At 48.2% G+C, this 21,431-nt stretch overlaps 1 protein-coding gene across 3 annotated transcripts in view; it reads right to left on the bottom strand.

The window, feature by feature from the left end:
- Nucleotides 1-3,391: 3,391 nt before the first annotated feature.
- Nucleotides 3,392-21,431, bottom strand: part of GRIN2B (glutamate ionotropic receptor NMDA type subunit 2B) — a 439,253-nt gene continuing 421,213 nt past the window's right edge. For all 3 annotated transcript variants that reach the window (XM_054696433.1, XM_054696432.1, XM_054696434.1), the window contains 4 exons: nucleotides 13,852-14,012; nucleotides 12,065-12,252; nucleotides 9,582-9,820; nucleotides 3,392-7,531 (listed from right to left, as the gene is read on the bottom strand). In XM_054696433.1, the coding sequence (XP_054552408.1) occupies nucleotides 5,675-7,531; nucleotides 9,582-9,820; nucleotides 12,065-12,252; nucleotides 13,852-14,012 (2,445 nt within the window). In that variant the 3' untranslated portion in view covers nucleotides 3,392-5,674. The remainder of the gene's footprint in view (nucleotides 7,532-9,581; nucleotides 9,821-12,064; nucleotides 12,253-13,851; nucleotides 14,013-21,431) is intronic.

Genomic DNA, 21,431 nt, shown 5'->3' with positions numbered 1-21,431 from the left:
CATAATCACACTAGCAATTATGTTTTAAAGCAGACAACAGCTCCAGAAACTCACTGTGATGAGTTCTGAGATGGATGCAAATGGACACACTGGCAGGGAAATATGCCGGCTTCCTGACTGTGCCCCCTCGTTCCCAGTATTGCTCTCCTTGCCTATTGCTCATGGGCAACGTTGAGTCCCTCACTTTATGATGGTAACCTTTACGACGGTAACCCCGGACCTCACTAGTCTTTCCAAGGCAGTGAAACAGCAGTGACTTGAAGGTTTAGGGGAAGGTATTGTCATGGTCGAATGGACAGGTCTATACATTAAGTCACAGAAGACATGGGGGCCCTGTGTGGTGGAGTCAGCGTATTTGGAATGGGGTGGACCTGGATGTGCTCAGCTAGCCTGTAATTTGACGTAATAGTGGAACCCCCAAACTAGAATAGACTCCCCGATCTATACCGCTATTAGAAGTCCTCAGACTGACTAAGCTTAGTGATGTCCCAAATAACTGGTAGGTTTAAAAAAAAATTTAAAAGCCTATTATTGAGTAGCATCCAGTGATCGAGTGGCTCTATTCACAGCTGGCATGCCTCAGGACCACAGGGTGCCCCCTACGGAGGTGGGGGGCATAGACTACAGAACAAATCAGATCATTGGAAGATTATCTGTTCTCTGCCCCAGTAAAACTAATGACAGTAGCTTTTTATTATTATTAACATTAATTCGATATGACTTTCCTAGCTGCCTACTTAGTAGTCTTCCATTTTCTGTAGAAAGACTTTGTTCTAATCCTGCCCTACCAGGTGGTAAATTTATAAATTCATAAATACAGTCTGATGTGACTGTTGAAATAATTCCTAGCTGGGGGCACCTATTCCTGTTCCCTGTGAGCTGTCTATCTGCAGACATAAGGTGAGATGTGGTTAGAATGACTTCATGCCGTAGAAGCTGTGTTTTGCCTCTCTGTTGTGTTAGGGCTGTTGGCTTCCTCTCTTCTACATCATAACTTTAGTCCCAGGAAAAGGAATGAGAATCTTCATGTAAACTAGGTGTCTAAATGTATAAATCCCTAATATGGCTTAGTATGTCAACCTTCCTGGGACTCTCTTTAATTCACAGATGAGCAGCTCAGTGCTAGAGGAACCAATCTGTGTGGGAAGCCGGGAGTAGGCTGGGTGAGGAATGGAAAGATCTTCCCGGGACCTCCAAAATCCCACCACGGCCATATCCCATTTGCGAGGCCAGCCCCCCCCCATATGACCATCTACCTTTAGCTGCTCCTCATCCATCAAGGGTTCCTCACACAGCAGTAGAGTCTCTGACCTCTACCAGCGTCACGGGTTGCCCTCTGTGCACACGTGGCTTCTATGGCTTTGGGCTCACAGGGCACTAGACAAGGTGCAGCCACAGACCTGGCGACACCTGCATGCACAGCATTTATGCTACCTCTGAATCACTCCTAACACAGCAGACACACACCCACAGAGTGTGAAGCAGTGACAGGCTTTCCTTTTACAGATGGGGATAAAAGGCAGACAGTGAGTTCTAGAATAGTCTTTTCCAAAGGCTATTGCCCAAGTTTAGTTATTCTTCCCCTGAATCTAGAACTGAAAACCAACCAATCAAACCAACCAACCCAGAGAAACCCTAGCTGTTAAGTGAGATGTGCAGGTGACCAGCACGCTGCAGTTTTGGCGGCACAGTTTCTCCTCCCATGTACAGAATTCCCTGTGGGGCCACTCCTGATGGCCATGGTGGCTGGGTAGGCGATACTCAATCCTATAGACGACGCCTATTTCATCACAGTACACACGCACTTTGGTACAACTGACACCACCAATATTTAATGAAATGATTTGGGGTTACCCCTCCCCCCAATTACAATATGGCGCAGCCAGCAAAGGGAAAGCAGCCCTCAGGGTGTTTCCCATATGATTGTGATGGGTATGCACCTTCCTAAGTCAGGCAAATGCAAGGGCAGATGGCCCAAGGTCAGTGGAAATGCCCAGATGGAAGCATTGCCACTGAAGGGAGGGCTAAGGGGCCGCCCCCACCAGCCCACTTCCACAGTGGAAGGGAAAGACACCATACAGCATGGATTCTGAAGGGCGTTGGAACCGTCTAAGTGCTCCTGAGGGCATTCTGGGTAGACAGGGTCTCTGTTCAGACCCGTCTGTGGTATCGGAGGGGACTTACCGCCAAATTCATTCTCAGGTTTTAGGCGTCGGTTATTTTGGAATGAAGTACCTTCTAGAACTTGACAATGCTTAGCCTTCCTTTCCTTAAACTTTCTTGAGCAGACCATGAATATCTTATTTGGTCCCAATTCAAACAGCCAGTTGAAGAGAAGTGACCAATTGGGGGCTAAATAAAAGATTTAGAGAAATGACATTATCCAGCTGACAGCTGTTGATGATGGGCGGTCAGAAGACAGTGTCACGTGGTATCAGGTAAATGGCTTCGGCAATCTCATCCTGTGGTAAAGAGAGGCTGCCACCTTCTCAAAGCCAGCCGTCCTGTGAGAGAAACCCCATTTGTCTGGTTAACCCAAGGGCAGGTTATGAATACCTGGCTCGAGGTAAATAGCACCTTCCTGATGGCAGAAATGAGGACAAGACAAATGTGAAGTCACTGTTCCCTTGCATACCACCCCTGTACCCCTGTCCTTTGATCTCTGAAACCAACCCATGCCAGCTTTCTAAGACCATCCCCTGGCCACTGAGTTTTGAGCCGATCTGGTTGTCTTTTCTAGAGAAGCGTGAGAATTGGCAAGACATGCACCCAGTGTTCTCTCTCTCTGCTACCAGACATTGCGAGCATCAAAAAGTGGAGCTGGTGGGAATTTTCAGCGTGGCCGGTAGTGCTGATGGGGAAGGGAAGGAGCGGGTCGGGAAGTAGAGGGAGATGGCTGTCACACATCAGGGCGTGCCGCCATGCGATTTCTCAGGATGGAGCTTTCTGAAACAGCTCAGCCACGTCAAGAATGAGGGGTTGATGGGATCTCCATTCTGTGTTGAGCCCTACTCTGGGGGCTGATGGGGAAGTTAGGGTCCCACCAGCTTGATTTTTCAAGGAATGCTGGTAATCTGCGGTCTACCTAGAAGACAGGAGCTGGGCGTGGGGTCTGCATAGAGCCACCTTGAACCCTATGCGCACCCCAAGCCCAGAAACACTTCCTCAGTCCCTCGAGAGGACTGCGAGGTGGGAAGTGTGGACACAAAGCACTTTTCCCTGGCACTTTCACCACAGTGGCCTCCATTCACATTCACATTCTGCCAGACGCCCTGAAGCAAATGCCGTACAAAACAAGTCCCCGATGGAAAATGAAAACCCTTAACAGAACACTTTCCCCCTCATTCCCGTCCCCAGTCCCCACCCCACCCCCTCCAGCCCAACACCCTGAATACTCACAAGAGAACACTTTATCTATACAAAATTAGAAAACAAAATATTTACATATGAAATAAACACCGTCTTGATTTCCATCACCAGTGGAGACCGCCAGAGCCCCCGTTTGTTCTAGATTGCTGTTCGCTAGGTTAGTTGGTTTGGTTTTTTATTTTAAAGGGGTGAGGTAAGAGGAAGAGTTGCGGGAAGGAGCCCCTGACCTGAGACAGGGCCAGGGCGCAGCGAAGTTTCTGTGGCCCTTCTCCTCCTTCCTCCTGGAAACACCACCTCACGCCCTCTGTCCTGTCTCTCCAAGTCCTTCCTGGCATCTAAGGTAAAGCACTCCGTGCATCTCTCTCCAGATCTGTGAGAGGTTCAGCCCCTTGCCCCCATGTTCATGTTAGAAAGAAAACGGAGCTTTACAAGGCCTTCAGTTGGCTTTAAAATGAAAGATACTGAGGTTAAAAAAAAAAAAAATTGAGGAGGAGGGCAGGGACCAAGGAAGGGTGGTGAGGTGGGGCGAGCAGAAGGCAGAGACCAGCCCTGGCGAGCGTGACATGGCAGCTTCCTTCTGGAGGAGGACGAGCACCTTTCTGGTTTTGTCTCCCGTGTGCAGCGTGGGGAGCCCGCAGTCCAGTTTGCACACTGCCCCCAGGCTCTTGGGTCGCCACCCTGTGCAAGGGGAGAGCAGCAGGACGATGGACCTGACCCCCAGAACACAGCTACCCCAAGTTTCAGGACCGGCAGTGACAAAGACACATTCCCTTCTCAAGTCTCCAACTTTTAGCGAAGGGGCACCCTGCCTGCCAGTGCCCTCGTCCCTGGGATTTCATGGGCATGTATAGTTTCTTGCGTGGTCGGATCTGGGAGGGAGGGGGAGCTGTGGGAAAATGGACTGGCTTCTACGGAAAGGGCTCAACGTCACATTCCCAGAGAGCCAGATCCCTGTGGGACAGCAGGGGAGCCCCTCCTCTCCCCACTCCAAATTTCTTCATCCACCCCTCCTGAGCTGTACTCACAGAGCAAGCTCGGTCCTCTCCACTGTTCCTTAGCAGCTGTATTCAGTTCTGGGGGAACAAACCTGCTTTCCCAGCTCCAGGCTAAGTAAGAAGGGATCAAAGCATTGAAAAACATCCCCCTCTCTCACTTACCCTACCTCTAGATGATGCCCCTGTTCTTAAAAGCCTTAGCTCCTGGCCAAAGCACCAAAGAGCTTTCTAGAATCCTTTGCTCCTCAGAGTGGGCAACAGATTCACGGCTGCTTCTAGACCCTTTCCCCTTCCTGGGAAGCTCTTGGCCAAAACCAGTTGAAAATATTGGCAACCGCGGAGAATGGTTTCTGTACCCTGTTCTTGCAGGACTGTCCACCATCTCGTGGTCTAGACCACAGATGTATCTCTCTCAAGAACCTCCATTCTCCTCAATCAGGAAGGATCAAGGGAGAAGCAGCCAAAACCCAGGTCCCATACGACCATCTGTTTGTATAGGAGCCAAAACAAGCACGTGGCTTAGGAGTGTTGGAAGCAGCAGCAGAGATCAAGGGTGCCTTCTCCACACCAGAAGGCCTGTGACCCCCACATGTGTGCAAATGTGGATGGACACTTAGGCAGTCTATCCTCTTGCCCGTGTTGCACACACAACACTGCTCTGATGCACTTGCCATCACCCACCGGTGACCTTTCATTCCAGTTTAGCACACGTCAGTCTTGGGGATGGAATCAGACACATTTTTGGCTTCTATAGAAACACACATGGCCCCCCCACCCAGGACTTGGCATTCGACCTCTAAACATGTCATCGAAGCAGCAAGAATTGAGCACGAGCCCTTCTCATTCATCAGCGGGATGCTGAACGGTCTTTTTTAGATGCTTCTGCGTCCTCTCCTAAACCTAAAGGTCAGCTGGGGAAGAGCTGTCCTGTGCTCCCATGGCCGCCTCCTGCTTCTCCTTGTGTCACTCTGCAGTGGCCGAGAGAGTCCTTCCTGCTAGGAGGGAGCCTGCATGCAGTGCCGCCCTTTCGCCACTGGGCCCTCCCAGGCGACAAGCCCCTGCGTCCTCTCCTGGGAACAGGAACGAGTGACAGACGGGGTGGGCAGGAGGAGAGAAGGGGAAGGGAGGAAAGCCGGTGCAGGTCACTAGGGTTTGCCCTCAGAAGGAATCAGAACTCCAGGATCCCAGAAATAAATTAAAAAAGAAAGGAGCAAATGGGAACCAAGTTCAGCCTTGTCACCCTCCGTGACATGCGCACCACACGCCCGCAGCCAGACCCTCCCGTACCCACCTTCGCCTCTCTTCCTCACTCAGACATCAGACTCAATACTAGAAAGTTTCTCATAAACATGCCCATTGCTGGAGCCATTGAAAGCCCTGGGGTTTTTGTTGTTAGGCACACAGGGGTTGGACTGGTTCCCTATACAGATGTCTTTCTGGAAACGGCCTGGCACCGCCCCGTGAAGGGCCGAGACCACCGGCTTGTTGGTGACAAGGGCACGGAAGTCCGGCCTGGCTTTCGGCGCCCCCGCCACCGTGGGCTGCCTGAAGAAGTAGGATTTGCTGCCGTGGAGCAAGCACTGGTCGTCCCCAAAAGTGGGGATGAAAGGGTTTTGCGTGACCCGGTCGGGGTAGAGCGACTTGCTGAGCATGTAGCCACCGCCGCCGGGGTTGTTATGGTGGTGGTGTCCGGCAGTGGGCACTGAGGACTTGTTGTTGGCAAAGGTGCTCTCGCCGGCTGGCATCTCGAACATGTGGGCATAGGGACTCCCGTCCAGGAACCGGCCCTTGTCCTTCAGGCTCACGCTGCGCGGGGCCAAGGCGGCTTCTTCCTTCTGCAGGTCCACGAAGGTGTCATAGGAGTGCTGCCGGCGCAGCTTGTTCCGGTTCTTCTTCTGGGCCTTGGAGTTAGTCGGGCTCTGGGGGTACTTGGTGGTGGAGGCGTTGGACGTCACGGCCACCGGGGCGGCCGGCTGGTCCAGCTCCTGCAGCGAGTTGTCCTCGCTGATGTCATACAGGTTGCCCGCCTTCTTGCACGCCTCGCAGCGGATGCACGCCTGCCGGCCCGAGTTCTGCCCGGCCACCGCGGGGGAGTAGGTGTGCAGCTTCGAGGGGCAGCTGCGGCAAAAGTTGCCCCCCGAGCGGTCCTCCCAGTCCACGTTGGTCAGGTTCTTCTCCCAGGGGGCCGGCACCCCACTGACCACGCTGTGCTTGTCGCCTGCCCCATGCTTGAGGTGGGACCTGTTGGCGCAGGGCCCCCCTCCGCTGACCGAGTCGCGCTTGAAGTCATCGCTGCGCTCCTTGTAGATGTCGGTCAGGTCCACGTGCTCCCAGTGCGGGGAGTTCTCCTTGGGGCGGAACTGGTCCAGGTAGAAGTCCCGCAGCCCCTCCTTGTCCCTGAAGTAGCGCTTGTGGTCCGGGGAGCGCGGCGGCCGGCGGCGGTAGGCCAGCTCGATCTCGTCGAACTCGCGCCGGGACTTGGCCGAGGCCGGCCGCTTCTTGAGGCTGTCCTTGTACTGCTGCTTCCTTCTCTTGGCCGCGTTGCCCTCGATGTTGCCGTAGGTGACGGTGTGGGTGGAGATGTCGGACACGTCGGAGCGGATCAGGTCGTCGTGGCCACTGTAGCGGTCGCTCTTGAAGGAGAACTTGCCGTAGAGGTCGCTGAGCTGGCTGTGCTTGGAGGAGGGGAGGCCAATGTCCAGGGGCTTCTTGCCGATGGACCTGGGCTGGGTGGTGAAGGGCGGGTTGTCACAGTCGTAGAGCCCGTCGATGGAGCTGGCGCTGCCGATGCTGTGGGGCCGGTGGTGGTGGTGGTAGTGGTCTTGGTACACGTTGCTGTCCTTCAGCTGCAGGTTGCCAAAAGTCCTCTCCACCTCGCTGATGTAGTCGCTGAACAGGTTCTCCTCGCACGGCGGGTTGTAGGATTTGCAGTCCGAGTGCGTGAAGCTGCGGCGGTGCTCGGAGATGTCGTAGACGGAGGACTCGCGGCGGATGAAGTCCAGGGCGCTCTGCGGGGAGCCATTCACCCCGGACAGGTTGGCCATGTTCTTGGCGGTGCGGAGCAGGCGCAGGATGTTGGAGTGGGTGTTGTTCATGGTGGCTGTAGGGGAGTTCATCACGGACTGGCGCTCCTCAATCGCCACCCCATGGATGCAGCTGTAGATACCCTGAAGCGAGAGGAGAGAGGGGTGGGTTAGGTCAAGCGTGAGCATCCCTTACCTGTCCAGGTGAGAATGGGCACTGGAAACAGGAAATGGAGCGCCTAATAAAATCCTAGGCAGACAGGGCTACACGCTCGCCTGAGGACCTGAGCTTGGTAAGTCCCCTGGCCTGAGCGGAGGTAGGTCAGCGGCTGGCCCTCCCAGGGAGGCAAGGTTGCACCAAGTGACTGTGGCGAGTGCATTCTTGCCTTCACCCTCCACTGACCTGCATTGATTTCTCATTCTCTGCCCAGGTTTTTGTACCTTAAAAATGAAGCCATGATGGCAACTGATAGCCAAAAAAGTATTTTTATCCTCCTGGGGACAGCCATGCCCTCTAGGTATTCTACCCTGGTTAAAGTACAGTGAGCTCAGAAGGTCTCAGTTGCCGTTCTTTTCTGGCTTTTGACAAATTTTGAGCAGCTTTTTAGGATTTTGATCACCAAATAGCAGCTGAGCAGACTCTTCCTGAGGCATGCGTGAACCACATTCACAGAGGGAGCGAGCTTTCAGGTCAAAGAAAGATTTTTCTCCTGCCGTGGGAGGGAAGACTCAGAACAAATATCAAGTTACTAAATAGGAATAAACAATTCCCCTGTGGAATTCTCTCATTAGCGACTGGTTTCCTTCTGGTACTTTCTCACTCAATCTTATCAATAATTAATATCTCAACAAATGAATATTGATTGAAAACTCCCTGCCTATGCTCCTGGAGGAAAATCACCGCCCAGGACCTTCACCTTTGTAGCCAAGTCAACCTCTGGCTAATACCTTGCTCCCTGCCTTGGAAGGGGGCACAACTTGGAACTCTTCTCCCTGGCCAGGGCAGGTATTGAAGAGGATGGTGTCTGAATTGTCTTTAAAACAAAGGGAGTTCATGGGAAAGGAAAAGGGTTCCAGTGCATGGGGATGAGCTGAGAGAAGATGGGAGAGGGGAGGCTGCCAAGAGGTGAGCCTCAGTTGGTGGCAACCAGATCCAAGGCCTTTCTCAGGCCTACTTTCTTGATTGGGGCCAGGATACGGCCTCTGTAGAGGCAATGTCGCGGGTTCTGGGGAGAATTCTCCTTCTGCCATCACCTTACATGGGACTTTGGGAAGAGGCAGGCATGGTTCTGGGAGCGCAGCTCTCCTGCCAGCTCACCAAGGGGCCCGAGTCCACGCACAGTCAGAGAGGAGAGTGTTCTGTCACTTAATTACTATAGGAAAATGATCAGAAGATGGGATAAGCCCTGAATGAGCAATCCAAATCCATTTTCTTATATAACTCCATTTGAGCCAAAGTTGTCCCTATCTGCAATCTAGACTTCTAAAGGACGTTTGAGTTTTCCATCACTTCATGGACAAGAGCATGGTTCTTAATTGTTTGCAGTTTTCTGTTAAAACTGTGTTTTGAATCCTCAGTTTGAACTAGAAATGTAGAGACCTAGATAAGGAATGACTTCAGAGTTATACTTTGCTCCAATTAAGGAAGTTTCTGGGATGTAAATTTTTTATGGGTCAGGACTTATTTCTGAAGGTTCTAAGCTCTTGAACTCTTCAGAATTCCACATGGTTAAAAACAATGGAGCAGGGAAACTGCCAATAACCTACCTTTGTATGTTTGAGTAAGAGATACATTTCACTATTTAAATAGAAATGTGACTTTTTAAAAGATTAAATGATTAATATAACCTATACCAAATTAGCTAATGGTGATGAAAGACATTTGGTAAAAGGCCAAAGTTTTCATTTTGATAGATCTGCCAGTTCTTACTGAGAACCAAATGCCCAAACCCCACACAGAAAGCTGTTTCTTGAAGGAAAAATAATATCACCCGTGTGTGTGTGTGTGTGTGCGTGCACGCGCGCGTGCCTGCATGCATATGTGCCATTTGAAATTATACCAGCCAGCCCCTGGGGAAAGGATATGATTTCCTGACTTGGCAGCACCAGGCCGGAGTTAGAGCCCTCCTGGGTAACCCCACCACCCTGCCAGGCTAAGCTTTGACATTCTAGGCACCTCAACCGAAGCACTTACTCTGCTGATGGAGAAGACCATGCCAGGCTTGCCGGAACAGACCCCCATAAAGCAATGCCGGAACTGCCAATAGAAAAGGTGCTCGCAGATGAAGGTGATGAGGCTGAGTGCCATGGCCGCCCCCAGCATGTAGAAGACCCCAGCCATGTTGTCTATGTCCAGCTGGCTGCTCATGACCTCGTTCTTCTCATTGTGGCAGATGCCCGTGAGCCAGAGCGCTTCCAGCTCCTCCATCTCCCCTGGGCCCAGGGCAGGAAGGAGAGCAGGGGGTGCCAGGAAGAGAGAGGAAAACATGAGACAAAGACAAAGAGACATAAGAAAAATTAATTGGCCGACGTATCCCACAAGCAGTCATGGAAACTTACTGTGGCTACTACAGAGGACACAACGAGTAGGGGTGTATTACTCTGCTCCCATGAGCCACCCTGTATAAATCGGTCTAGAAGCAGATGACAACTTATATGCATAATGAACAAGAGTTCCAATCAGTGAGAGTAATTTTGTATATGGGGAGAGGTCAGAGGTTTTTTTTTTTTTTTTTCATGAGGCAGGCATGGTGAATGGGGTTGTTTTCATTTATATTGTACAGAAAGGCACTCGGGCGGCAGAAAGAGCATGTGTGACCATGGGTGGGAGGTGGGAAACAAAATGGTTGGTTCAGGAGAAGGGGTGTGGGACAGCTCAAACAGACTGACAGTAGGCCAAGGAGGCTGAGTTTAAAAGGTGGGTGTCAGGCTGCCGTGAGCCAGCGTATCAGACTGAGCTCTTTGCACTTTATGTTGTTCCCCACCATCTACAAAGTAATCAAACAAGTGATTCAGAAAATTGCTCTTAACAATGTATAAAACAGATTGGCTGGAGAGAGGTAAGCAGAGGCTGATTAATTCCTTGGGCAGATTTAGTGATCTCTCGTCGGAAAGGACAATATTAAGAGTAAAGGGTTGGAAAAGCTTGAATGAAATGCGACCACCAAATTCAGAGCTGCCTCCTTTTAACACTTCTTAGGGAAGCTTTGATGAATTCAATTCATGCCAGGTTACAATAACCTTTTCCACTTGACTGGGTACTAGGATTTAAAAAGGTAGAAAGCCCAGGCAAATGGAAAATGGAAAAAACTGTGTCTAGAACGTGTTTAATTCTAGACAAGCAAGGTTCTGAAAATCTCATGAAGACTCCTTCTGTTCCAGTGGCTCCAGTTGGGTTAAAAAATTTAAATTTTGTTTGCCTCATCTGACTAGAGCTTTGGCAACCTTTGCAAATCATCTCAATTGCTGCTCTTCCTCAGAGATAGAAGCTCTCTTGTTGCCTCTAAATCAAGGCTACATTAAAATTACAGAAGCTCTTATATACCAAAATGGCTAGTTAACACTCCAGCTCTAACCCCCGCTTCTTCCCAATGTTAAGCAAGTCACTTCTCTGATCAAACTGCAATTTTCTTAACGAGTGGCACAACCCCACGTCACCCAGACCTGAAATTCCAGCTGCACTCGGCTGCCTCCTGTTGCATCACTAAGAGCAGAGCTCCTGCAGTCATGAGTTAGAGACACTGATGGCCTGGGGGACCAAGCAGAATCAGGCTGCTCATCCATATGAGGCTAACAGGAGGAGTGCACCCTTGGGACAACAAAATGGAGCAGGGTGCAGATGATGTGCTGTGGTCAAATAGGAGATGAGATTTTCTCAAAGCCAGTTGGCTGCCAATTTGACAACACTGGGCAGCACCTGATGGGGTCTGCCTCTGAGGGCCCTGGTCTAGCCTCCTACCTCTTCCTGCTGAACTTTAGTCCTCTGGGCACATGCCTCTGATTTCAGAGGCCTTTCCAAAGTTCTATCCACTTGGGTCACAAGTGAGCTAAATGCTGGGAACATCTCTATAGCTCCTCTGACTATGCCCCTGCAAGTTGGATCATTGCCCACAATTCTTAAACATACCTCCTTGACCGACTACTTTAATCTTTCCCCCCAAAATTCCTATGTTCAAATCCTGACCCACACTGCCTGGGACTGTGCATTTATTTGGGAATTTGGCCATTGCAGGTGTAACTGGTTAAGATGAGGTTGTGCTGGAGAGCGGTGGGCCCCTAACCCAGCAGAACTGGTGTCTTCAAAAGAGGGGGAAATCCATATAGACAGGAAGGTAAGGATGGGGTGATGTGTTGATAAGGCAGGAGTGCTAAAGACTGCCAGCCCCCTCCCATATGCTAGGAGAGATATTAATCAGTTTCCCCCTCACAAGTAACCAGTGCTGAGGTCTGAGTCTGCACTTCTGGCCTTCAAAACTGAGACAAATTTCTATTAAGTGATTCTGCTTGTTGTACAATGTTGCAATTGCCTTAGGAAAAGGGTCCACACCCCCAAGTCTCCTAGGATACTGTGTAATGGCTTCCCGGAAATGCAGGGGTGAGAGGACTGGAGGAGGAAGAAGCATTGAGGATTTGGACTGGCCGCCAGCAGAGATCCAACAGGCACTAGCAGTAACTCACCATCTCCGAAGAGCTGCAGGATAGCCAGGTCCACCTGCCGTTTCCACCCAGAATCCTTCTGGATGGCAATGCCATAACCAGTGGAAGCAAAGACCTTCCCACTGCCAATGGTCACCAGCTTGCAGCCTTCATCTCTGCCTGCCATGTAGTTCAGCACTGCGGCATCGTAGATGAAGGCATCCAGTTTCCTGTGCAAGAATGGGGCAAACAAACAAAATCCAGTGGAGGGGTTTTAGTACAAAACTACCTATGGGGCCATTAATAGGAAGCAGTCGGGTTCCAGAAAGCTATGGGGAGAATTGGTTCAAAGTGAGGCTCAGATTGGAACTCAGCCTGAATCTCAGCCTCAATCCCAGGCTGTTTGTTCTTTATGTGATTTCAGGTTCTTTTCCTCCCACTGAGAGTGATGAAAATGTGAGTTGGGCCTGAAGCCAACTCATAAGCTGTGTCTAAAAAGGAGGAGTAAAAAAAGGAATCAATAAAAGTAACAGAAATAATGAAAAGTAACCATTACAATGATAACAACAAATACCATGGGTTAGATTTATATAACAGTTTTCATTTCTCAGTTCATTACAGTCCAGAGTGGGGATAAGTGTAGGTGTATACATTTGAATAGATGTGCAATGCTATTTTTGTGGTCAGAAAGGTTTAAGGATTCTGTGCATTGCAAGAAGACATGAAGAGCTGTGTGGTGGCAGCACAGACTCATATGAAGAGCAAATATGTAAAACTACAGGAGAACTCAGATCCCTCAAATTCCTACGGTCTAAGAACCTCACTTTATATTGTGTGGTTTTCAAGGAAGCACATGTAAGGTGGGAAGTTAGACTTAGGGTAAGGGTAAAAGGCATCAATTACTAACCAACATTTGTGCACATCAAGGGTGAAGAAGAAATTCAGATCTAGCCACAGTAACAGAGAAGTCTGCAAGAAAGGAAAGGACTCTCTTCATGAGTACAAGGTAAGTTAGCTTTCTTCCTCCTCAAAGGTAGTCCACCCCAAAACACAAAGCTCTGATAGGATTGAGAATTGTGGGTAGGTGGGAGGCCAAACTACCCAAAGTGGTCTGAAACCCCACCTTATGAAATCTGCTGTGACTCTAGGTGGGTGAGAGTGAGTGTGCCAGCAGCAAGTACCTCTGCATCTGTGTCTCTCTTCCAGAAATGTCTGCCAGTTATACAACCCAGGAAACCTCTTGACTCCCCCATCTCCACATTTATAATGCTCAATTGCTTGTCTCCACAGCTGTAGCTTCTGCAGGCCAAATGAATCAAGGGCCCAGTGTGGCTGGCATTGCAACAAACTCACACATTGGCAGATCATGAGTGCCTTTTAAGGGACAGGTACTTTCTAGAGTATAGAGCTGGGTCAAAGGCAACAATAGGTAGAGTGCAGACTAGTCAGCATACTCTGATGGCTCATGATCTAGGAACTTTCACACCCTGTTAGGTCTCCCTTCTCCCTAATCAACAGGTCTGACCATTTCATATATGTTTCATGAATCCTAGCCTAGGATCTTCCTTTCTACTTTTACTTCTATTTAATTTCTGTTTTCATGGTTACATTAATGTAAGTTGAGTGTGTGTGTGTGTATAAATACTAAGCACAGAAATCTTGCTGCACTGGCCTGGACGGTACTGTCAAGCTTGTAAATCCATAAAGAGCAATGAAAACTCCTTTGATTGAACTCTGTAAGGCATCCAAGCCTGGTACATCTGCTACAATCTATGTTTAATAAACATTAGCAGCATATCAAAGACTTTGAGTATAGAAGTCGTTCTTACCCTGTTTTCAGGGAGAGCAAAGCATCGTCCACACCCCTCTGGTTGAACTTGCCCATGTAGGCATGCATCTCTGCGTAGTTATTGCGAATATTCCTCTCTGTGCTGCCATTGGGCACAGTCCCAAAGCGGAAAGGGGGTGAGAAGTCATTAGGTCTCTGGAACTGGAGCGAAAGAAAGTTCAGTTAGCATTAGTGGATTTATAATGGAAGGGATCCAACTGTATCGTTCACCAAGTACATCAGCCCACGCTCAGGAGCGGCAATTGCTATCTGAGACTTCAATTCAACTCAGTTTAATATCTGTTGTGGAGAGCTTTGTATTTGCTCAACCTTGAGTTCCATTCATGAACACTGCACATAATATCAGTGGTGAGGGCCCTGAAAGGAATGTGCTATTAGCTTAACTGTGTCAGTCACCTGTACTCTGAAAAGTGTATAAAGTCGGCTTCCTGACCTCCTAATTTAGGGGCCTACATATGTTGCCACTGTACTGTGGAGAAAGCTTCATTGTATTCCTGAATATAATTTGTTGCATTATGATAAATATTCTCTTGACCTTCCCTGATGCATTCAAAGCTCATATTTATCCTGCTCAAGTTGTAGGGCAAATTGTCAAATGAAATATTTTAATTATGTCCCTTCCCTTGCTTAAGAACGTTAAGTGTGTCTCTAGTGCCCTTCATAATAAAGTAAAATCTCCTGGATTTTCATCCCCATGCCATCAGCTTTACTTCTGCCTTTTGCCCTGCAATGAATGAGTATGTATGTTGCTTCCTGAAAACAATGTGTTCATTTATATCTCTGTGGCCTGATATAGTCTGTCCCCTCACCTTTCACCCTAGTCTAATTTGTGGTCTTCATCGCAAAATGTAACTCAAAGCAATTTCTTTAGGAAAGCTTTCACGAGTTCTTTGCTCCATCAAGTCTACCAAAAGTGATCCATCAGTACTTGTAAATTGCTGCAATTCATACTATAAATTCAATTACTTTCTAAAGTGTACTGGCTGGGTGCTGAGAGCTGGCTTCTGATGTAGTCACCAAGAGGTTAAGCTCTAGATAGAGACAGATGTGGACTGAAGACCCGCTCCGTCACCTACTCCTGTGTGACCCTGCCCAAGTAGCGTGAGCGCTTAGCACATGGATCCCTCACTTGTCAGGAGGAGACATCAGTGTCTACTTTTCAAGGCTGCTGTGAGGATTAAATGACATAACGCATAAAAGTGCTTGGCACAGCATCCTGCACAAAGTAAGTGCTCAGTAAATATTCACTCTATTTCATTTACATCCATATTTTGCATTCCCTAGAAAACTTCACATTCTCCAAGCTTCCTGTGATATTCATATGAGCAACGATCAGATGGAATTCAAGCAGTGTAGGTCTTCTAGGCGTTGGCACAGGAAAGATAATGTACATATTTAAAGTCTCGGTTTCAACACTATACCATTTACTGTGGAGATATACTTAAAAGTCTAATCTGCCAAGTATGGAATATTCTGAACCTGCGGTGTTGCCTGGGCCTGCAGTCTTTCTCCTTCCCTAGACCTGAGAAGTTCCCGAGTTCTCAGAATATTTGGGGTTTCATGGACCAAAAATCATCACAGTGCCAGGACCCATAAATACCATCTTAATTGCTCGGAATTGACCATAGATTAAAAATAGACATTCACGGTCTTAAGCAACCTGAGATGCATCAAAGACCCCTACTTCCTGACACAAAAGGCACCCAGTTTGACCCATACTGGCTCTTTTTGCCATTCAGAACTTTTGTTTGTTTAAAGTGGGTGGTGATTAAGTGAATAAAAACATTACAAAAGAATCCAAGGATTTTTGACGTGGACAGGCCACTAGTGGTTAACAAATCCATACCTTTCATTTTACAAATGAAAAAACCAAGGCCCCAAGATGAATAGGTACCATGTCACATGGCAGAGAGATGACTAAGATTATCAGGGACCACTTGGCTTAATTAGCAGTTCAGTGATCTCAGCAGGTTTACAGGAAACGGGCATATGCTTCACTGGAGGAGACAGCTCCCAGAATGCTCTGCACATCAGAGCTGGGGAGGCCAGCAGGAGGCCCTTACCATGTGGTGTCCGGCACCCACCAACATGAAGTGGTCTGCCGCTTCCTGCAGGGTCTCCATGCATGGGGCCTGGTCAGACTGTACCTAGGCAGCTCCCGAGGCTGCAACTTCATGACTGCGAAGCCAGTCAAGTGACCCAAGACAAAGCTTGGGAAAGAAGCATCCTCGTGAGAAACCCCCACATTGGCCAAGGACCTCTGTAGCAGGGGTGGGGGCGAGGCCCATGTAAGCCTCTTCAGTTTTACTCCCCACCTGGCACAGTGCCTCAGTCCTCGCTGCCCTCTGGTAAGCAAAGGCCACATGTGGACAGGGGCCTGAAGCAATAAGAAGCCCCTGAGATGGCAAAAATACTAGTGAAGCAGGCCCACCGTTCCAGTTAGAGGCCAGACAATGAAGCAGAAACAATGCAAGAAAAAAGTGCTTCTTGGATGCTGGTCGCGCTGCTGGAGGGCAGAACCCACCAGGCCCTGTGCCAGAGCAATGCTCACCCTGCTTCCACAGGGGGTGCCCTCAGGAGGAGCACACAGCCATGGGCTGACCTGAGAGTAGTCTGGCTGGGGAGCACTCACAAGGCCGGGCTGGTAATGCATTGACTGAGAGTGGGGATGTTCTGGAGACTAACCTTCTGCCTTGGGTAATGGGAAACCTGGGGTAGGTGATCACGAGTGGACCCAGAGGGGTCAGGATGTGTGGAAAGACATTTAGATCCACATGTGAGTGCCTGAAACAGTCCTCACTGTTTACCATGATCTAGCGCATGAGGCACTGCCTCTCCTGTTAGTTAAGATGTTGAAGCCCTAGCCTGGGAATAAGCCCCAGCAACTCACCCCTCAGTAGATACAGCAGATTGGAGGCACAGGAGTGGCTGCTGCAGCACCTGCACGGGATGGCATATTGCCAAGGATGCTGGAGTGCCCTTCAAACAGGGTGTGGTTAATACGTTACTGTCATGTCCTGTGTGTTCTAAACAATGCCCAAGACAATTGCCAAAAGATTCTGGGTCCATCCACTGGCCATCCACCAAAACTCTGAAAAACGTTCTAAATACACCCTGGTTTGTATAGACACTGCACCTAGCCTAGCCCCAGCTTCCCCTTGTTTGCCATGCAACCAGGCTGCACCACTAGGGGGCTACAGAAACTGAGTACCATGTGCATATCAACCAGACAGTGATGGGGTTCACCTTTCAAAGGTCGTGCTATGCAAAAGAACATGGCGCAGAATGGAGGGTCCATCTCCCCTATAACTCCAACAGCAGGGCTAATAGAAGTGGAAGATGGCATATTAGAACAGAAGCCCACTTTGGCCAGGTGAGCTGAAGTACTCCCCCAGATTTTAATAATTTAAATGGTCAACTAATAGGACCTTTTGCCCCATAGGCCAGACTTAGGATCCCTCCGAAGGCACCCATGAAGGTACGGACGGGACGTCACAGGCAACAAACATTGCTCCAACTTTCCCCACTGATCTATGTCCTATACTGCCCAGAACACTAAGCCCCATCATGCCTGGGAAAGGCATCGTCGGCTGGAATTATACCAATGTTCCACCAGGATGGGTCTGTCCCTTGGCATGTCTGAGTGAGGAAGAGCTACTCATTCCTCACTGAGATCCACTGTTTCTGCTGCAAGCTGGACCCACTGAAGTACATTATGCCTGCAGTAGAATACACCCCATGATCTGGTCTGTCCTATCACATCTCCTGCCGTCTGTCTTCTCAGACCTCACAGAACTGTCTCCCCCTGCCAACATGCACAGCCAGGTCAGGCTCCTAAAGCTGCCAACCGCCTTCTCCTTAAGGTCAAGCGGGCATATTCTGGTTTCCACTGGTAGAATCACTCGACCATCCTCTTTATCCTCCACTGACCTGGAGGATACTATAGTACACACAGACGTCCTTCCTGAATTCACCCAGCAAGCCTTAAATAATAGCCAACAAAGCCAGTCTTTACTGAACACTAAACATCTCTAATGAGAAAAGCTGTCCTACAAAATAGAATGGCCTTGAACATTATTACTGCCTTGCCAGGAGGCACCTATGCCATTATCTGAACAGAGTGCTCTGTGTGCATACCTGATGAGCCCGCCTATGTGTCATCTTTATTAAATCACATAAAGACATAAGCAAATGTCCTGAGTGATCTGACCCCCAGCCTATGGGATTTAAATCAGTGCTTTGGATCATGTGGCTCTTGATGGAAAAAGTTGTCACCGATATGTGGGATCATGGTGTTATACTGTTTCTCTTGCTTGTGTCTGTACTCCTGCTGTGGCATCTGCCTCAATGCAGCCGTACAGCTGCCAGTGAGCCACCTTCAAGCTGGTAAAACCCTTGATGGTCACTCAGGACACACCGTGGAAGAGGGGGTGTGGATAAGACTGGAAGGATGGGTTATAGGGAAGGCAGGTGGGGGAGGCAATGGACATGGCTGCCCATTGACCTGAGAGCTAGACCCAGGTAACAGGAGGCATCTTCCTTCCTCCCTGGTCCTTGCAAAGTGCATCTGCTTGTCTTCTCTGCTCCCAGAAGTGACTCCAAGGACACAGTTATGAGTTGGTGGTGTTGAGACCAGCTGGACAGCCCAGGTGACTGGGCCCACCTTAAGGCTTGGCAGGATAGTGCAGGAAACTACTTATTTTGTGTTGCCCACAATAAGTCTCTTAAATCAGTTCCCCTGGTTATTAAAAGTGCTACCTCTCAATATGGAGTGATTTTCCATGTTCTTCCATCTCTCCTTGCTTCCAAGTACAAAAAGTCTTTTCAGTTTACATCTGGAAAGCTTGATGCCAAAGTTTTAACTCAACCATTCCTGTCAATTATCACACTTCAGATGTTTGAAGATAGGTATTCCCCAAATCAGGAGTAGAGTAGAAACTATGGGAAACAGTGATCTAACCAACTAAAGTCCCTTTAATCAGCATTTCCACACTTTACTAAGGCAGTGTCAACTGATGCACACAGTGGCTGAGATACTCTAGAACCCAAGGTATTTTTTGAAACATCTGTGAAAAATGAAATCATATCCAGTACGATTCTGGTATAAATTACTTTAAGTTTTTAACTGGTCATCCAAAAGATAATGTGATTTTTTATTTTTGATTAACCAAATGGAATCCAACACCCAGGGTGACTTATTTCCTGATAAAACTAAACTCTCTTCAGTAATTCTGAATTTCACTTTACCTTTATATTTCTAGGTGTGTTTTTTATAACCATACCCCTGAATAAAGGAAAACTAAAGAAATGATAAAAGGCCTAGATGTGGTCCCTTGACAAAGGGCGACTCTGAAAAAGAACAAAATCATGGGGATGAATACTGCCTGGCTTCAATACTTAGAATCAAGCTATGGGAACCAGGAGTGCATGACATTGTCCCAGACGTGGTAGAGACCATCTGAACAGAATAGAGTACCCTGAAACAGAAAACACATCCACAGCACAAAGGTAATTCAGGAGAGAGAGCACAGTCTTCAACAATTGTTATCTGAACAACGAGAGACCTATATCCATACACAGAAAAAAATTCATTTCCCTTTTCACAAGATAAACAGAAATGAACTTAAAGTGAATCATCCCCAGACAGCAACCCTAAAATTATGTTTCTAGGAGGAAATCCAGAAGATCTTTGCATCCTTTTAGACAGATTTCTCAGATATGACACCAAGTGCACAATCCATAACCAAGAAAAAGATAAATTGGACTTCTTCAAAATTAAGAACTTCTCTTGGAAAGACACAGTTAAGATCATGAGGACAAGTCACTGATAGGAAGAAAATGTCTGAAAATAAAACCGCTAAAATACCATGGGAATTTACTAATAATACATCAAGAGTCTAAAACAGTTAAAGCACCTTCCCAAGAAAGAAGAAAACCAGCTCGTCCTGTGGAAGGCTCTTGTCTGAGGGACAATGTGGATTTGAATTCCAGCTCTGTCTCTGACAAGCTATATGAATAGGGACAAGTTACTGAAACTCATTTTTTTTTTTTTCTGGAAGCATTCTTTTTCCTGAATAATTATAGGAAAGCACTCAATATCATATCATGGATTTGTGAGTTTCCAAAATTATTAACTGCTTCTAGAGGATGCAGTTCTAATGTCAAACTGTACTAAGTAAGGCAACATTCCCTAAGATTGAAACTCTTATTCTCTAATTTGTTCCTTAAACTAGGTCAGTCTGGGGGCCAACAGGGAGAGTGCATGGCCCCAGAATTAGCAGAAGCAGAAGCAAGTCTGCCTTTTTCTTTGAAATCTCTTGTCCCAGCTTGGTAAGTAAGACCTGTGAGGTTTAAATAAAACACGTTTTTTTAAAAAAAAAAAAAAAAAACTGTCAGTGGAATTTGAATTTTACTAAAATTCATGGTCATAGAGAACTGTGTGTTCAGTGAGGCCTGTGGGAGAAGGGAAAAATAATCTTCCAAATACCTGGATGCTTCCAATAAATAAATGCCCTTGTGATACACTCACCCCAAGCTGTGAGGTGTTATGCGTCATTGGCTTACCCTGTATGGCAGTCAGTGCCCTCTGGGGTTTGAGGAAGGAGTAAAATTTAGTACAGTCAGGAACCAGGAGTCTTATAATTCACAGAACAGGAAGGATTCCGGAGAAATAAAAAAAATTAAAAACCAAAAACGAATAGCACACACCAAGGAGACCAGCATTGAATAGGGTGGGGCTGGGGGGGAAACTCCATCTGCTTTCAAAGTAGGGGATTTTACTAGTTATTACATTCTTCATTAGTCATCTTTGGCCATCAAAGGGCTTCCGTGAACTTGGGAGTCTTTTTCTAGAGTTACCCAGATGGGGATTCTAAAAACAGATTTAGATGGGAAGTAAAAATACAGAACAGAAGGAAGCTTAGAGATCAGCTCCATTTCAGAGATGAGGAAACTGAAGCACCGCAGAGGCCAAGTGAGTTAGTTGTTCAAGGACCTGTGGGGAAGAGGACGAGCCGAGCCCGCCCCTGGCAGGCTCCCTGCTACCTGACATGCCCTACTCTCACCGACTGGGGGTAAGGCCACCTGGTGGAGGTGCCCTCCCCCTTCCTGGCATATTAAATGCCAACTCCCACGCCCCTTCTGGATTCGACACATGACTCCCGGCAGATACTGTAAGCACGGACTCACGCACAAAAGGGAAACAGTGTCTGAATGTGAGCAGAACTATAATCTCACTTGATCCTTCCGGCTGGCAGCAGAGAATCAGAATTTAGCCCTCTGGGCAGATCAGATCCTCATCTCAGCCTCCAGCTTAATGACCTCAAAGTGAATTAGTCTCGACAGTCATGTGAGCAGAGAAGTGGCGGAAGGCTCGAATTAGGGCCCCTGCCCTGACCCAGAGGTGATGGGTCTGTCTCTGGCTGCTGCCTTCCTGACAGACACCCCTCCTGCAGCCTGGCACAGAAAGGCAGAGGGGGCAAAGTCAGGGGTATAGGGAATCTGGTTCATTTCATTTCATGTATTACATATATAAATTGGTTTTCCTATGTATCTGGCATT

Source organism: Talpa occidentalis, unplaced genomic scaffold (genome assembly GCF_014898055.3).
Source record: "Talpa occidentalis isolate TD23 unplaced genomic scaffold, MPIMG_talOcc4v2.1 talOcc4.16, whole genome shotgun sequence".
NCBI lineage: Eukaryota > Metazoa > Chordata > Mammalia > Eulipotyphla > Talpidae > Talpa > Talpa occidentalis.
Note: the sequence above shows the minus strand (reverse complement) of the source record. Positions and strands in the feature narration are given on the sequence as shown.